Below are 17,537 nucleotides of genomic sequence, written 5' to 3'. Positions count from 1 at the left end.
TACATGACTGGGCCCTGGAACTGGGATTGGTGGTCCAAACCCTAGTGAAGCCACAATAAGATCCATGCAGTTGTGGGGCCCTTGAGCAAGGCCCTTAACCCTGCATTTCAGCAGGGGGAATTGTCCCCTGCTTAGTCTAATCAACTGTAATTTTCTTAGCATCAGTTCCAGTGCTTTGGTGCTGCCAGAAACCAGCCTGGTATTTTTTTTTTATATTGTTGTTTTTCTATTGCTGTTAATCGTTGCTGAGTTACAGCTTTTTTTTCAGGTTGCTTTGAAATGGATCTGCAGTTACAGAGACAATACAGAGACATCAAGGTTTGGCTTCTTTAAAAGGCAGCATTAGCAGTAATAGCAGTAATAAGGAACGCATCCAGTGCAAAGAGACCATTTCAAATGGATAGCAAGTCAGAAAAATTAACTAAAATATTTGTTTTCAAAATTCAAGCTGGTATGATGTCAGAGTATGAGGGGACTGGAGTTGGTTTCATGTGGGATACTGTCAAACAGACCTTCTATGGAAGAGTGATCATTTATTTCCCCAGAAAGAAAGATGAAAACTTATCAGTCAAGAGTCAATTAAGCAGAAACACAGGCAGGTGGAGAATTTACAAGATGGCAATCGTATTAAATAAAAACCTGGAGTTGTGCTAATTAGAATAAATTCAATCTGAGAAATATGCTCTCACATCTTTAACTGCCATGCGTGCCAAATAAATAACATTTGAAGATGAATGAACTTGAATTGCCTTGTAAATAATGATGTGACAACATATTCTTAATTCTCCTAGTTCAGGTAATTATTGCTTTCAGAAACCGGTTCTACACATTCTGTAGCTCAGTGGTTCCAAAACTCGGCCCCCTACATATGCTGATTTCCGTTCCAACCTCATTTGAATTCCAAAACTTTAACAAGCAGTTTTTTTTTCCATTATGTGCTTTTCTTGTTCAGGGGGATTCTTTTCATACAGGTCAGATATACAGTAGCTATGCATGCCATGAAAAATAAAACTCACATTTTTGTATTGTGCTTATTGTTGCAGGAAATTGCATAAAAACAGGTAACCTTTTTGGCTCATTCGCAATCTAATATCTCAAATCTGCTTTGCATTTGTATTCTGTATTATCTTCCATGTGATTATTTTTAGTGGCCAGGTGTCCACAATTTCACCCCTTGGGAGCCTATTGATTCACCACATTATTTAATTTGATCAGATAAAAATAAGTTGCCTTTTTATGTAATTGCTTGCAATGTACCACAAGAAGCACAATATGAACAGGCGAATTGTATTCTTGCGGCATGCATAGCTACAGTCTGACATAATGTGGCTAAAGAGGATACATAATCATTCTCATAAACAATCCCTCATAAAAGCACATAAACGAATAGCTTGTTAAAATTCTGGGATTGCAATTATGGTTGGAACGAAAACTACCATCCACAGGCTGCCCCCAGGACCGAGTTTGGGAACGACTGCTGTAGATTATCGCAACTGCATAGTTACAACTGTAGCCGCGCGAGTGATCGCTGATTGGCCATCTCGTGTGTCGTTGGGGTGAGAGGTTGCCGTTGTCACCGCTCTGTTAACTGTGAAACTTATCCGGGGGTCCGAGTGACGCCTTCGAAACCCCCCTGCATGAATGAGCGTAGAATGTTTGGGAATTAGAAAAACAAGAAACAAAACAACAGGCAGAAAACAATCTTTAAAAACGTTACATTGCTCATTACACGCATAGCTAAAAAAGATAACCAGGAAACGAATTATGGTAAGAATGAAGCGAAATCCGGAATTTCAGTAGACCAAAAGTCCTGACACGAGAACAGGCTACGAGAAAGCTCTTTAAAATAGAATGTAACATTAACGATGCACTGGATGCAGATTTTCGGTTGAGAGTGCCTTCAGTCTACAACCTAGCAAGCAAATCGTGAAGCTTCTGAAAGGGGCTGGCGTCTGCGGCTTCTGCTTGCAAAATAAACTGGCTGGACGCGCATTTCCCTCCCATAGCCAAGTGCACAAGGTAACGCGTTACTGTTCTCCTATTGCATATTTTGTTCGCTGCTTCTCTTTAAACCGGTTCGTGTTTAAACCTATTTGTTCCTCGCATAACCCAGTTGTGATGATTTTAGGCTAAGCAATGGCGGGTCCCGAACAGACACAACAGGAGGTTGAGGCAAGAGCAGAGCGGATAGACGATGCGGAGCTGGCTCTCCAAGGCATAAACATGCTACTCAACAACGGGTTCAAGGAGAGTGACGAGTTGTTTAGGAAATACAGGTAAGAATACACCTTTTGTGATCTATTGCCTTGTCGGATCAATTTTGTACCGGCATCTTGCGTTGCGTTCTGCTGCTCCATTAAAACGGATAACACCGTCTTGTTTCCACCAGTTGCTTTTTAGCTTCGCTTTGATTAGTTACTGTGGGCCTGGTTCAGTCGATTATGGTATTGCACACGACTAAAATATAGCTATATATTATAGTTCGCCTGTACGCAACTCAAAATATCGCTTATAAACAAAAAGCCAAGTAGGCTAATTGCTTGAATGTTTTTGTGTACCGCGATATTCGCAGTGAAGTGTGGTACAATTATTGTAGCCAAATGGCTCCGAAGTAGCCTGTCAACCTGTCAGCCGCCAAACTGAACTTGTAGTCGGGTACCGTCTACGCATTAGCTAGCGCTCTTTGGCAAAACTAGTTGGCCCTGGTTGGTAGGACGCAGTCAGGACAGTATAGGGGTAGGGAGCGAGAGGCCACGGACATCCTGCTGTTGCCAACAAACAGGGCCAAGGTAGCGGCAGGAGGGACAAATTCTCCATTATCTTGCTCAGACTCAGTGTAGCTAGTTTGGGAAGCCAAACGGTGTATTTCCATGTCACAGCGTTACTGCTAGGTTCACAGGTTTGGACTGCGGGATGACTAACACAATTGTAATAATGTTGGACAATCCACAGATAGCTCAATTGCGAATTTCACAAGTTACTTTCATCCAGTGATGTGAAAATAATCAGAATATAAAATTTTTTGTTCAAACTATCTATGTGTTTATGGTTGCTTGTTTGCATTCCGCTGTCTGTTTGCATTGTCTAAATGCGCATTTTGTGCACTGCACAGCATGTAATTATCATCGCATTTCACACTGTCAATTATATTATTTGTGCCCATATTTCACATGCAGTCATTATGACTCCACTTGACTTCCTGATGGTCACATGCTTATGTTGCTTTAAATTACATAATCACTCAGGGAAGTAAGTGGTGGCAATCCACTGAATTTGCAATGGTAATCAATACAGGCCCTGTGCCACAGTAGTGACATTCCCATAATGCAGTTCCAGACATGATGAGAGTTTTCATTGGCCGACAATGTACATTGCATAAATGCAAAAGTTGGAGGCCAGCATGTGATGAGATGCTCCATTCAGAATGCAGATAAGAAAACTGAAAAAGAAACTGAAAAAAAGCATAGTCACAGATGCCCGTGTGACATCATTACCTCACTCATCCATGTTGTTCAGCGATGAGTGCTAATGTGAGGGTCAGAGTAGCAACCCACCGACAATGCCAATGACAATACGGGACACTCTGTCAGGCTCTTATGTAGTTCGTTAGTCAACATGGTTGTAGTTCTACAGAACGCGAGGTGTTGCACCTGCTCCAGCTCTGCCCACCTCCCTGGACTAAATTGGACCTTGATAGCGCAATTCATCAATATATTCATGAAGTTTTCTTTGAGCAAACATTGCAGAGATATTCTATATCTCTCACTCACTCCCTCTTTCCCTTTCTCTCTCATTATCTCTCTTTATGAGAGAGTGAGTCAGTTTGTACCATGATGTAATGGTAATGGTAAATGGAGAATGGATGCAAAGGGCTCACAAGAGTGGGCGAGTGAATGGATGAGTGTGAATGTTTTGTGTTGTGTGTGTGTGTGTATCTATGTGTGTGCACGCATGCGGGTTAGGTAGAATTTGGCATGGTGGCAGAATGCTGACAGGAGTCCATAGTGCATTCTGGGTACCATGCCACAATAGCTCTACAGCCCTTTTCAAAGGCTTAGTGCAGTATGTTGCAACAAGGCAATACACTCCTTAATAGTCAATTATTTAAGCTGTGTTTAAACAATTAGCTAGCTTTCTCAGCCAGACCAGTAATCATTTTCAGGGATGAATCATCTAGTCTAGTGTTGTGCATAATATTGTACTTTGTGTTATTAAGCAAGATAAGAACTCTGTACAGTTTCATATAGTTTGTCAATGAAAGTTTTCAGTTTTTCTGTGGGTTATTCTGGCCATGCTCACTGAAGCTAGGTGTTGGGAATTGTGGCTAAATCACTAAGTTGGGATCCCTGTTTTCGCTAAAAGTGGTGGCATCTCCAAGCAAATGCCAGGTAGATTAAAGTCTCATTTTGTGACATGGCTGAAATGGAGGAAGTGTTATTTAGGTTCCATGAACTGCTCAAGATTTCAAGTACAAGTTTATTCTTGTGGCAAATATGAAAAGAGCCGGCCATTTTCATTGATTAAAAACAGGAAATACTGTTAAAATTAGTCAGTGGAGCAATACAGGGAAGTTCCAATTCTGTGAATGTGATGACTTGGTGTTGCATCAAATCTGTTGTCAATGACATATAAAATGTACATTCAGAATATATAAAAAAATATATTAAAACCAAGATATAGCACGTATAACAAGTGACAATATGATATTTTAATATCCTATGGAAAATGTTGAATTTCAATGCACTTGTTTTGTGAAATACCCACAAGTCTTTGAAGAAAATTAAATCAAATGTCTTTAAGGTTGTTAAAATATTCATTATATATTTCCCAAACTAGGGGTGTAAGGCTTCATTAAATCTGGAGGATTTGAAAGCATTTACATTTTTGCTAAGATGTGATTCAAAGCTAGAAATGATAAATACAATATGATCCCTTTACAACATACATACGACCAAAATGAGGTTGCAAACACGTATTGACGTGTTGTTAGTAACAGAAGGAACAATGGCACTAGAGCAAGTAATGATGAGGTTGAGCAAACCGGCATGAGATTATGGAAATGTAAATACATATTTGCTATGATTTGTAACGATATGCATTGGCTACATTTTTGCATGTTGTATCGATTGGATCAGTGCCGTTTTAACTTTATCCGGATCAGTGAACCATTACACCCCTATTCAGTACACTTTATTGTGCAAAATGCCTTTTCAAAATGTCACCTCTTGCTTCTTCCTCTTCTCTGCATATAATAAAAGGATTTGTCTCAAGGGCTTCATCTTTGTCATAAAATAACACATTGTCATTGGAGTGGTGTCTCTAGTGTCCGAATTGGCACACTAGCCTACTATTGAGTATAGCTGTTGATTACGCTGGATGAGAAAGTTGCTAAGCAGGCAAGAATTTCTGTATATGTAAATGTAAGCAACCATTTTTGCTTCACTTTAAAAATGCTTTTCTTCAATAACACCGACACATGAGCATGGTCACTAGGGCAAAATCTTACTACACTTCCACAATAGGGTCGGGTAAATAGTTTGGGGGTTATTTTTTTCACACTGCCCTTCACATACTAAACAGTACACGCTACATTATATGCAGTATGCCTGCATGTTATGAAAACACAAAACAACTGATTGAGACAGCCCAAGTGAGATTCATAGGATCCTTTCAACAAGTTATTTACTTGAAATGGATGTAAATGATTGCCATTAATATAGCACCTTTATCCAAAGCGCTGTATAACTGAGGCTTCCCATTCACCCATTCATACACACACTCACACACCAATGGTGATTGGCTGCCATGCAAGGCAGCAACCAGCTTGTCAGGAGCATTTTGGGGCTTAGGTGTCTTTCTCAGGGACACTTCGACACAGCAACACAGCCCGGGCGGGGGATCGAACCGGCAAACCCTCCGACTGCCAAACAACTGCTCTTACCGCCGAGCTAATGTCGACCATTCCTTGAGCTAAGGATATTAGCTACCGAATGGGTGTTGTCGATAAAAAAATTAAAACATTTAAAAAAAGGCTACAGTAATATAAGTAATGAATGAGATTGTATTTCGATGTCATTTTCAGTTATGAAGTTATGAACAGTAATTTGGTTCATAATTTGCCTGTCCACTAAATAGCATGTTTTTGAAGGGAGGTGTATGCATTTTAAAGCACATTCACTGGAACAAAGATGAGGGCTTGCTGTGTTGCCCCCAGCTACGTGCGCACAAAAGCCCAGTTCAGTTAGTAAGCCCAGTCAGTATATCCACATTAGGCCATTTCCTTCCCCCTGGTTGTGTAAATGTCACTGCAGCACTAATTGCAATTGAAGAAGGGGTACACGTGGAGAGACACAGCGTGATCAGGCAGCATTGTAACGGAAACAAACTGATACTTAAGTGCTGAATTTAGTTCAAACGTAAAAACATGGTTCAATATTTCAGGCTGTTAAACACATTATTATTGTACATTATTGGTCCCACCATTGTTTGAAGATCAATACATGTATGTTTTTTTTTTTTTAATGTTGTGGTTGTCTAGAAATCTTACTTGCCTCATCCTGTATTTGAAACACCTCTTCTTGTCTATGCATGGCTAATACATTATAATTTGGCATATTTAAGGCATATTTCTCCAAGATGGGAGACTGATACCTGATAGATATATAAGATAGATGTGTTGTAAATATCATCCACAGAAATACCAGTCAATTTATGTTTATTTGTTGAATTTAAGGTCATCCTCTTCTTAGCCCAGGTATAGGAATTGGCATCAGTCTTGCATGAAATTAATACAGTTGAATGACTTGCTTCATGAAATGCCACACCAAATGTTTCAGCGAACAGAATGCTCAAATTAATGAGTTCTGAAAGCTGACCTGGATTGGTGTGAGAATTGCGTATACTTAAATTTCACTTTTCTGACAACCAGTGCATTCTGCCAATCATTTATATGTGGAGCTACAATGCACTGTTCCCAGATTGTCTGTCTGTTAACTTTCCCAATCCCAGGGTGATAATTTGAGCATAAAACTCTTGTGATGAGACTCAATGTGTTGATTGATTAAAACTGAGGATCTAGGCTCAGGACATGCTTACTGTGGGAAATGCAGTTGTTTTAATCTTTTGTCACTACCTCTCACCCTTTTCTTCCATATCTTGGCTCGCCCATTCTCTCCCTTTCTGCCCTCACCTATTCTCCATCTCCCTTCTTTCCCCCTTGATTTTATCCTTCTTCCCTCCTTCTCTTCTCCCTCCCTGTCCCCTCCATTCACTCTCTCTCCTCCTGTTAATCGCTCTGCCTACCTGCTGCAGGTGGGCAGGATATGAATCACTCAATGCTGTTATGAAACTGCGCAGGTTTCCCCGCAAGTGGTGTGGGTGGCACTCTTGACACCAACGCTAGCCCATGCTGTAACAATGATGGGGCTTGAAGATGACACTTCATTTTCTCTCTCTTCTTCTCTGTGCCTCTCAGGAACTACAGCCCACTGATGAGCTTTGGAGCCAGCTTCGTCAGCTTCCTAGTGAGTACCCCCCCCCCCCCCCCCCCCCTCCAAAAGCTGTCCATCCTGACCCAATGCTCCTCACACACGGGATTATATTCCCTCAAAAGTCCTGCAGAACTTTTTTATGCATGCCGTGTATCTAACAAGCTTTGGCAGTACAAGTGTCCACATTTGTCATGCCTAGGAAGCAAATTGAATTGAAGAATTGAAGTGAGTTGAATTGACAGACTGATCTGGAAGACTTCCAGAGGGCAGGGAATACTTCCCAAGGGCACGCCTCTCACCGAGTAGTGCAGAGCACCAGGCAGTCAGCAGTCCTCTTCCTGGATCAGTGGGGCTGATAAAACCGCTCTTCTACTATTTAATTACATTACATGTTATTTAGCTGACGCCTTTATCCGAAGCAACTTGCAGTTGATTCGACTAACTAGGGGACAATCCCCCCTGAAGCAATGTGGAGTTAAGGGTCTTGCTGTGCGGATCTTATTGCGGCTACACCAGGGATCGAATCACCAACCTTGCGGGTGCCAGTCATGTACCTTAGCCACTACGCTACAGGCTGCCCCTGTCTGTCTTGCCAATCCTGCAGGCTCAAGATGCTGACTCTGCAGGAGAAGATCAAAGTGACGTAACACAACCTTGTTTAGCGAGGGGTCTTTCGATTGACATAGCTCACATTTTTTGCATGTTACCCACTCCAGTAAGCAGAGGCTTACTGATTAAGCAAAGTCAGTTTGGCTAGCCAGTTCGTGTAGGCAGGGAGACTGAGACTGAGTAAAAGGCTATGGAGGCGGCAGCACACCAAATTGGAAATAGAAACGTCATCTCATGAACACCATTTATTGTGGTCATGACTAACGCGTTTTGGCGTGAAGCCTTCATCGGAGCATCAAACGTGATGCAGCAAGGCAAGCTTTTACATGCCAGTAGGAGTAGTGATGAAATAAAAATGTCTGATGCATGTACCTCACCTGTTTAGCCTCCCCCAGTGAGGGATTTGAACCTGCAACCTTCTGGTTAGGTCTAGCGAGTTCTGTGACAAAGACAGAGCGCAATGCTAGAAGACGAGCAGTGTTACAGATACGGGGAAGCCTACTGCCTCCTTATTAAATGACATAGTGGTCTTGCTGTGGAGTTGACAAACATTCCCTATTTACCATTGACTGCACTTATACACTCAAGTATCCACTTTATTAGGTATTTAGGCTTATTTTTTTAGACTTATTGGTTGTCTGCTGTTGTGGCCAATCCACTTCAAGGTTTAATGTGTTGCTTCTTCAGAGATACTTTTCTGCATGCCATTGTTGTCACACGTAGTAACGGTTGCCTTCCTGTCTGCCCATTCTCCTCGGACCTCTTTCATTACTGAGGCATTTTTGCCCACAGAACTGCTGTTCCCTGGATGTTTTTTGTTTTCCGCACCGTTCTGTCAACTCTTAAGACTTTTGTGATTGTTGAATTATTTTTTAGTATCAAATAGGCGGAAAGGCTTTTCAAATTCCTCTGAACAGCTTTGTTTTTTTATTTTTATTGACACCATTCTCAATTTAAGAGAATCAATTTATTAAACTTGTTCATGGTGTTGTGCCCTTCCATTCAGAATATGATTTTAACCAATAGACAAAATTGCTGTGTCACCATTTGATCTGTGTTGAGGCAGACCAAGTTTGAGAATGATTAGCATAATGATGACTGACATAGCCTCATTTAAATATGTAGTTATTTATGGTACTGATTAACTTGCATGTAGTGCTGTTGTTCTTCTACAAACTTAAAACTTTTAGGCAGACATGCTAGGTAATTTGTCATGTCAATTAGACTTGGACTTCATGAAAAAATGTGTAATATTGAATGGTTTCTGGCATGTTTTTTTCTCCGATCATGTTCAAAATTGGCATATAATGTCATTGCACTGCCTTTTGGTCTGACAAGACATAGCCTCATTTCCATAAAAAACACATGGCTGCATTGAATTTAAAAAAATGGATATTCACAATTTTCCCATGTATTTAATCGCCTCTAAGGCCAATTGGCATGACAAACGATACCTAGCATGTCTGAACATGTTCCTAAAAGTTAGAAAAGTACTAGAAACTAATTTGCATGTAGCAATTTATTTTATTTGTTAGGACCGGTACAAACATGCTACATACTTTAACAATTTTCCTGTTGATCATTTTTCACAAAATTCAAATGGTGGAAATCTGTTTAGTTGATTGTGTTCATCTTGAGGAGACAGATCTGGTAGTGTAGGCTGCATGTGTATATGACACACGGTTCAAAAGTTATGGCCTCTCAACATTTTGACATTGACTTCTTGTTATATCACCACCCCCTTCAGGATCTTTTGTGTCAAAATGTGTGGCTTTGGGCCCTGTCCCTACCTGCCAAAACTCATAAAAAGCATAAAATGTTGTTCGAAAGATGTATGGCCATTTTGAGAAGGGAAGAGGGCTGAATAACAGTGAATAACAAATAGCAATAACAATAGGGTTCCATCCCCGTCAGGGGCTTGTTCCCTAATTCTGTGTCCACAGAGTCCTCAGATGCTCACAGTTGAACATCATACTCAAATCTTTAAAAAAAAACTAAAAAAACAACTGCTGGACTTGTGCCAGAGCAGTTTCAAAAAGGAGAGCAGAGGTAAGGGATGTTGCTCAAAGGAAGCATGCAACGGTGGTGTTAGGCTCTCTGGTCATCTCGCTATTGTCAGCAGTCACTCCTCGGCCATCAAAGCCGGAACTAAAGCCACCCCATCATAAGAACCCACGTTTTCTTGCTGTTTCGACAGAATTAATGTAACGTGATCCCTACAGTTGTTTGGAAGCATGTGCTCCTGGTTTCATAAGGGCTGTTATTGTTGAATGTGAGAACCCTTTTTGTTCTATAATATGTACTCTCCCTGAAGCAGGTAATTATTATGTGGTGACAAGTCATTGCCTTTCTTTACAGACAGTAGGCTACATTTTTTCCTATCCAGGGTGACAGTAGAGCAGATTTTTCCGTATTTTATAAGCACGGGGACCCACTTGTTATTAATATGTGGATTGAAAAATGGAAAGCTGAATGTTTTTTAACATTAAGTAGTAAGTAGTTGAGTGGATGTAATGGAAGCGCATGATATACGAGAAGTAATGTTTCCCACTGCACAGTTTAGGAACCTTTGCATTAGACTACACATTATCCATTGCACTCAAAATCCTGACCTTTTATCAGCCCCTGACACCCCCCCCCCAGATTTCCCCCCACCCCCCTTTGAAGTTTTCCTTTAATCGGGATTGAAAAGCTGTCATTACGCTGAACCAGGCCTGCTGCCTCATGTTGCCGGGACAACCTTGATGAGAGCAAATCATTAATTCATTGTTCATTAATTATTAAATGCGCTGTTGACTCAGTCCGGTCTGCTATCGTGGCAGGTGATATGCGGCAGATACGTTTAGATACTTTATTTGATGATTGTGCTGGAGGCATTTTAAGGTATTTTTTTATGTTTTAGGTTTTAGCCTAACTAACAGGTGTGTTTGTTTAAATATTTCACACATAAGCCACTAAAAGACTACATTTATGTTTGGTTCCTATTGTAGTTACTATGGTCTGTCTGCTTGTGAAAACTTGCCTGTAGTAGTTTGTTATGGAAACGGGGAGATAGTCCTATTGTCTACTTAAGTGATCCAGAGAGCTTGAGAGAGTGTGGTCTTGTGCACAGAGAGAAGAGGAAAATATGGCAAAAGTAAGCCATGCACTCATTAAAATGTTTTCTTGCTCAAAGGCAAGAGTGGGAGTTCCTATCTTCTACTTCTACCTCCCAGAAGGAACACTTAATGTTGTTGGATGGATGTCCTTAAAGATGGCTGACCTCATGAGCCCTATGTCTTCAGGACAACATCCATTGATGTTGTGGGGGGGGTTTTCATTTAGCTATTAACGTTTGTTAGCTATAACTTAGCTATCACCAACAAAAAAAACAACAAAAATCATGTATGATCAGTCCTTTTAACCTTTTAAATGCTAAAATTTCTATATCTTAACCTAGAACTTGATTTTCAATTTCAAATAAACATGCCAACATTTGAATAGTACATAATTTATTCATCAGCCCTCTGCATGCCCTTTGTAGGACTGGGTTGTACCAGTTGTATTTCAGCTTAAATGTAGCCTAGGTATAACTTAAATTCCTTGTAAATTCAGATTTGTGGATTGCTAAAATAAAAGTGGTGACACCACGGGAATAAGCTAACAATTACACAGCAGGCGTAATTATGGAGTCACTCACTATCGGTAAAACTTAATTTCATTTTTGTACACAGCATAATTTTTCAGTAACACCATGCCACTTTGCACGTGCCATTTTGCAGTTGCTAATCAAGTAGAGCTTTCATTTATGGATGTAATATTTCAGTGCCGATCTAGCCAACTAGCTATGATGCCAAGTAACAGTCGGCAATTTAACAGCGAGGAGAGAATGTTTTCATTGTTGATAATCCACTCAGTTTAGTTAATGACTTGAGGTCCAAACCGGCAGTTAGGATATAACAAGTAATTACGGTGGCTCAACATCTATTAGCTGATGTTGAACTAGTAGCCTAGTTTGGAATTTACACTTGATACAACTGGTCATTTTTTACTGTCATACCGTGTCAAACTTCGTGTTTCCTCTCCCTAATGGCGAATAATCGTTGGCAAACATAAGAATGACTTGTTTTATCTCCCAATCAGATCGATTTGAGCAAGGTTAAAATGCAGAAATTAACCATTATTTCACATCTGGATTATTGCTGTGTGTATCATCAGTATAGCTGACCTGAGATGAGTTGTTTTTTGGGAACAACACATGCAGTATTGACAGGTTCTCCTCCAGCATGGCGGATAAGTTAAGGTCACATGATTTGTGATGTGTATTAAGAACAAAGAATATGCTGTTGCTACATTTATCAAATCTAACCTACCATGTATGAGGACCAAGCATGTCATGCTTGCTCTGTCCTAAAATGTTGTACAGTGAGAATTTTATTGCCTCAGAGACCTCTAAGTATTTGTTACAAAAACTGTGAGGAAAAAGAGTGATAAGATCATTTTTTAATTCAGTGTGTATTTAAAACCAGTGATCAGGTTTTGATATTTCAAAATAATCTGTTGAAGAACAAGTTTGGGGATCAACAATACTGTCTCTTCTGGCTTTTTGGATAAAGATATCATTGCCTGTTGTAAGCCCTGTTTTAAATTCCACATGGCTATTTTATATTTTGTTTAGTAGCTTTTTATTTGGAGTGCATTTTTTTATTTTATATTTTGAACATTTTAATTCATTTTGACCTTGCTGTGTGTACACTATATCTGGCTGCGATTCTGCAGTTTTGTAGCCATTGCTCTGCTTGTTCTATTGAATATTGAATCAGATCCTGTTGTCTAAAGTAACTCGGTACTTGAGTATTTTTTTCAGTAGGTACTTTTTTGGATGACTACTTTTACTCTTACTTGAGTAATTACTATATTAAAGTAGCAGTACTTTTACTTGTAAAATTTTTGGCTACTCTATCCACCTCTGTGGTTGATGTTTTTTTTTGCAAATTCATTAGAGGTTAGGTTTTATCTGTTTCTACTGTCAAAATGATAGATAATTTTCAATATTAAGGAAATTACCTGAGCGTTTTAAAATGACTGTCTTTGCAAATCCCTTTGAGAACGGAAGCTGAACCCTCTTGCACATAGTGCCTGTATTATTGCTGTTCAACTGTACTGTACAAGAGAAAGGGCCTTTTGTTACAGCTCTGAGAGCCTCAAACCTATTTCATTTCACACTTAACCCCATTGTGTTACATTCCTTCAAATGCGTCACTGTGTTGCACCCATTTGCTGTTCAAGGTTATTCTACAGTACTGTAGTCTCTTCCCTCCCACAGGCAGCAAATCTATTAATGCGAGGAACGGCACAATTAACTGTTGAAGCAAAATGAGTGGTTGAGAGATGTTAAGTGCGTTAAAGGACACAGGATTGAATGGCCTCTGGTGTTTTTTATATTCGCTCCAGTGTACTTGTCTCGTTATTAGTGTGAGAAGCAGTGTGAAATGACTGCCCTTGAACATGCTGCTTCGTCATTAGCCATTCAACATGATGCCACTTGCCCAACAATGGATTTGATTGTTTACTGTTTTCCATTCACACAATTGTCCACATCCCGTTGCTCTTGTCCCCCACATCAAAACACTAGATTTACTATGGATTGTATCTGCTTTACCGACGCAAAAGCAGTCAAGGCTGAAACATCTACGTGGGATTTACTTAAGTCACAATTGGTCAAAATTGCTTTTAGGATGTAATTTGCGGGGATTGGGTCACTCTGCGGCTTTTCTTTTGATGTGTATATTTGTTCATACATATGTATACCTGGAGCAATGATGCTAAAGCAGGATGAGATTTTGTAAATTAGGCAAATGAAGTATTCCGTATGATTTACTCAAGAACACATTAATTGCAACTCCTTTCTTTGCTTGATATTTCTTAGAACTCCTGAAAGTAGGCGATATTTGTCCGATACTGATATAGCCTATAGCTCACCCTCGCTCCCTGGGAAGGGGTTGTTTCACAACTGTTTCTACTAATCACTTTGAATGTATTTTCAGATATAATATGAAATTAACTTTGTAAGGGTGCAATACTTGTGCTGGAGTACAGAGCCAAAATAACAGAAAAATGCTTGCTCGGATTACGCTGTAATGAATGTGATGCAATGGCTGAAGTGTGATGTACCTGAATGTGATGTAATGGCTAAACTGTGATGTGTTCTGTTTGCGGTATGCTGTAATGAACATGATGTAATGGCTGAAGTGTGATGTATTTGGGTTTGCAGTATGCTGTAATGAATGTGAGCTAACGGATGAAGTGATTTACTCTTGTTCGCGGTATGCTGTATTGATCGTGTTGTAACGGCTGCAGTCGGATGACTAAAGCGTGGCTCTGTTGTTTTTGGCAGAATGCCATGATGACCTTTGAGGAGGAGAAGATGCAGACAGCCTGCGAGGACCTGCGGGCCACGGAGAAGCTTTGTGAGAGCGACAACGCCGGAGTCATTGAGACCATCAAGAACAAAATTAAAAAGAATGTGAGTGTCCCGGGAGGAGCCATCTTGTTTTCCTGACAGGCACCTGGATCTCGGCTCAGAGAGGAAGCGGGGAAGTTGAACATGAGCTTGTTGCGTGTTCTGGAACCTTTTTTTTATTATTATTATTATTATTTTTTACATACACTCTATTAGGTATTTATTAGACTTCTTTTCTGGACTTTAGTGTATGGTCATTTAGGTTATTGTCACCTTCCTGTCAGCTTGAACCAGTCTGGTTGGTCTTCTCTAACCTCTTATTAAGAAGGTGTTTTTGCCCACAGAACTTTTCGTTTTTTGAAATATTCTCCGTCAACTCTAGAAACTGTTGTGTGTTAAAACATCCCAGGAGATCAGCAGTTTCTCAGATACTCAAACCACACCATCTGGCACCAGCACTCATTCCATGGTTAAAGTCACTCGGATCACATTTCTTCCCCACATAATTGCCCGATTTGCATTAACAAGCTAGTGTACAGGCATACATACTAAAACTTCTCATAAAGCCCTATAATCCTTTTGCCTTTTCCTGTGTCTTTCAGTCAGGAAGGCACTGACTGTGTGACAAGTAGCTAGAGTTCTGGTTGTAGCATAATGTACCTCCACCCTCCATTCCATCTCCTTTCCATCCTTTCCATCTCCCTGTCCATGTCCAGGTGTTTATGAGTGAGCGTTTGTGTATGGAAAACATGCAGATTGAAGCAAGCACTAGCGGCCATTTTGTTTCTCTTTTTTTGATGGATCTCATATTTGTCGTAAGGTAGCCAGCTGCTCTGTCTGAATGGCTCAGTATGCTGTGCGTCTGTAATAATAATAATATCAAATTTATTACACACTTTTTATTGAGTGAGCAGTCTTAAAGCACTACATAAAAAGATAATATGAAGGATAAAAATGATTTATTTACAAAATACATTTAAAAAACAAATGACAATAAAAACAAAAAACAAAGATACAATATAAACTGGAACAATAAAATGATTAGCCAGACAGAAAACCATTTAATGAAGCACATTCCTAAAGTCTAGACTTAAAATCTGAGGAGTTCTCAGATGGTTTGTGAGAGCCCTCCACACACGAGGAGCTGCTGAACAGGGAGTCCAGTAACCCCGTTGAGGAGAGCTTAGTCTTTGGGGTGAAAAAGAGGAGGAAATTTGCGCAGTTCCTGTGAGATAAGTTGCTGCCCTATCTCTCCCCGACTCCTCAGGTGGACTCCTCGAGGTCGGGCGTGACGGTTGTGGATCGGCTGCAGAGGCAGATCATAGTAGCAGACTGTCAGGTGTACCTGGCCGTGCTCTCCTTCATCAAGCAGGAGCTCTCAGGTGTGTCTCCGCTCTGCACCAATACCCTCCTGAGTTTGTTTTCTTTCCTCTTTCCTATTGGACCTAGATGTTTATAAGGTTTCTAGGCAGAAGGTTTAACAGTTAACTCTTTCAGTCCCTAGAGTGGCACTCAAGCATAACTACCGTTAAATCCCAAGAGTGGCGTATGGCACCTCATACCTTTTCAACCAAATAAAATGACTGCTGTACTATTGTTTTGATCCCCTATTAGAACCCTACTACATTTTCTCATCTTTCTCAATGTTCTCAACCAAAGCCAAAACTCCTTTGGATTTGAGTGGAGCCGCTTCATATTGGACTTGGGGCTGAAAGGGTCAAGCATGATGGCTTTAAAAGCTAAGAGTTAGTAAAATGCTTATTATAAAAATAAATATGCTTTTGATAAGTCCCCGAATGTTTTATCATGTAGCGATGGGCTTATTTGTCACAAAGGTAGGGAACACCTCAGTATGTATGAGTTGAAGGTGAGGGAGGCATAGTTCAAGGTACAATAGCCCCCTAAACCCCTTAATGTTCTTTTTGCTCTGAACCGACTCCAGCATACATCAAGGGTGGCTGGATCCTGCGCAAGGCGTGGAAGATGTACAACAAGTGCCACAGCGACATCGTCGTGCTCCAGGAGGCGCGCCAGAGACGGGCTTCCCAGGACGCCTCGCTCCCCCCCAGCCACGCCAACGCGCCCCCCCAGGGGGAGGTGACGGCCGACGCTCTGGGGCGGCTCAAGGGCTCGGTCAGCTTTGGCTACGGCCTCTTCCACCTGTGCATCTCCATGGTGCCACCGCACCTGCTGAAGATCATCAACCTGCTGGGTTTCCCCGGCGACCGGCATGAGGGCCTGTCCTCCCTCACGTACGCCAGCGAAAGCAAGGACATGAAGGCGCCCCTTGCTACGTGAGTAGGCGCTCCGCCGACCTCCATTTTGTGACCTTGGAAATGTAAGGCTCTGTTCGCGTTTTCTGTGGCTTTGAGATATTGAGAGTCAGAGATGTGAATGGGCTCCAAGCAGATGCAACATTTTGAATTCAGCATTTTTAAGTGTTTTTAATGTAAAACTTCACACATATACACAGGTGAGCCAAAACATTATATTATGCCTAATATGCAGTTGGGACAAAACAGCTCTGACCCACATAGAAAAACCTCTGAAGGTGCCCTCTGTTATTTGGCACCGAGACCTGTTTAAGTCCTGTAAATTGGATCAGACTTGTTGTCCTAGCACATCCCACAGATGCTCGATCAGATTGAGATCTGGGGAATTTGGAGGCCAGGGTAACTCCTTGAACTCTTCAGCATGTTCCTCAAACCATTCCCAAACAATTTGTGCAGTGCGCATTATCCTGCAGAACGAGGCCACTGCCATGGGGGAATACCGTTGCCCGAAAAAGGGGTGTACTTGGTCCGCAACAATGTTTAGGTAGGTGGCATGTGTCAAATCGATGTCCACACGAATGCCCGGACCCAGGATTTTCCAGCAGAACATTGCCCAGAGCATCACACTCCCTCCACCGGCTTGCCCTCCACAGTGCACCTGGTGCCATCTGTTCCCCAGGTAAACGGCGAACACGTACCCGGCCGTCCACACGATGTAAAAGA

At 41.1% G+C, this 17,537-nt stretch overlaps 1 protein-coding gene across 2 annotated transcripts in view; it reads left to right on the top strand.

Annotated features, from left to right (window-relative positions):
• Nucleotides 1-1,596: 1,596 nt before the first annotated feature.
• LOC133127089 (tetratricopeptide repeat protein 39C-like) overlaps nucleotides 1,597-17,537 on the top strand; it is a 29,552-nt gene continuing 13,611 nt past the window's right edge. For both annotated transcript variants that reach the window (XM_061239725.1, XM_061239726.1), the window contains exons 1-6: nucleotides 1,597-2,019; nucleotides 2,129-2,276; nucleotides 7,475-7,523; nucleotides 14,476-14,604; nucleotides 15,809-15,923; nucleotides 16,484-16,835. In XM_061239725.1, coding sequence (XP_061095709.1) covers nucleotides 2,137-2,276; nucleotides 7,475-7,523; nucleotides 14,476-14,604; nucleotides 15,809-15,923; nucleotides 16,484-16,835 — 785 coding nt within the window. In that variant the 5' untranslated portion in view covers nucleotides 1,597-2,019; nucleotides 2,129-2,136. The remainder of the gene's footprint in view (nucleotides 2,020-2,128; nucleotides 2,277-7,474; nucleotides 7,524-14,475; nucleotides 14,605-15,808; nucleotides 15,924-16,483; nucleotides 16,836-17,537) is intronic.

This window comes from Conger conger, chromosome 4 (genome assembly GCF_963514075.1).
Source record: "Conger conger chromosome 4, fConCon1.1, whole genome shotgun sequence".
Lineage (NCBI taxonomy): Eukaryota > Metazoa > Chordata > Actinopteri > Anguilliformes > Congridae > Conger > Conger conger.
The sequence above is the reverse complement of the archived record's forward strand: the minus strand, read 5'-3'. Positions and strand labels throughout refer to the sequence as shown.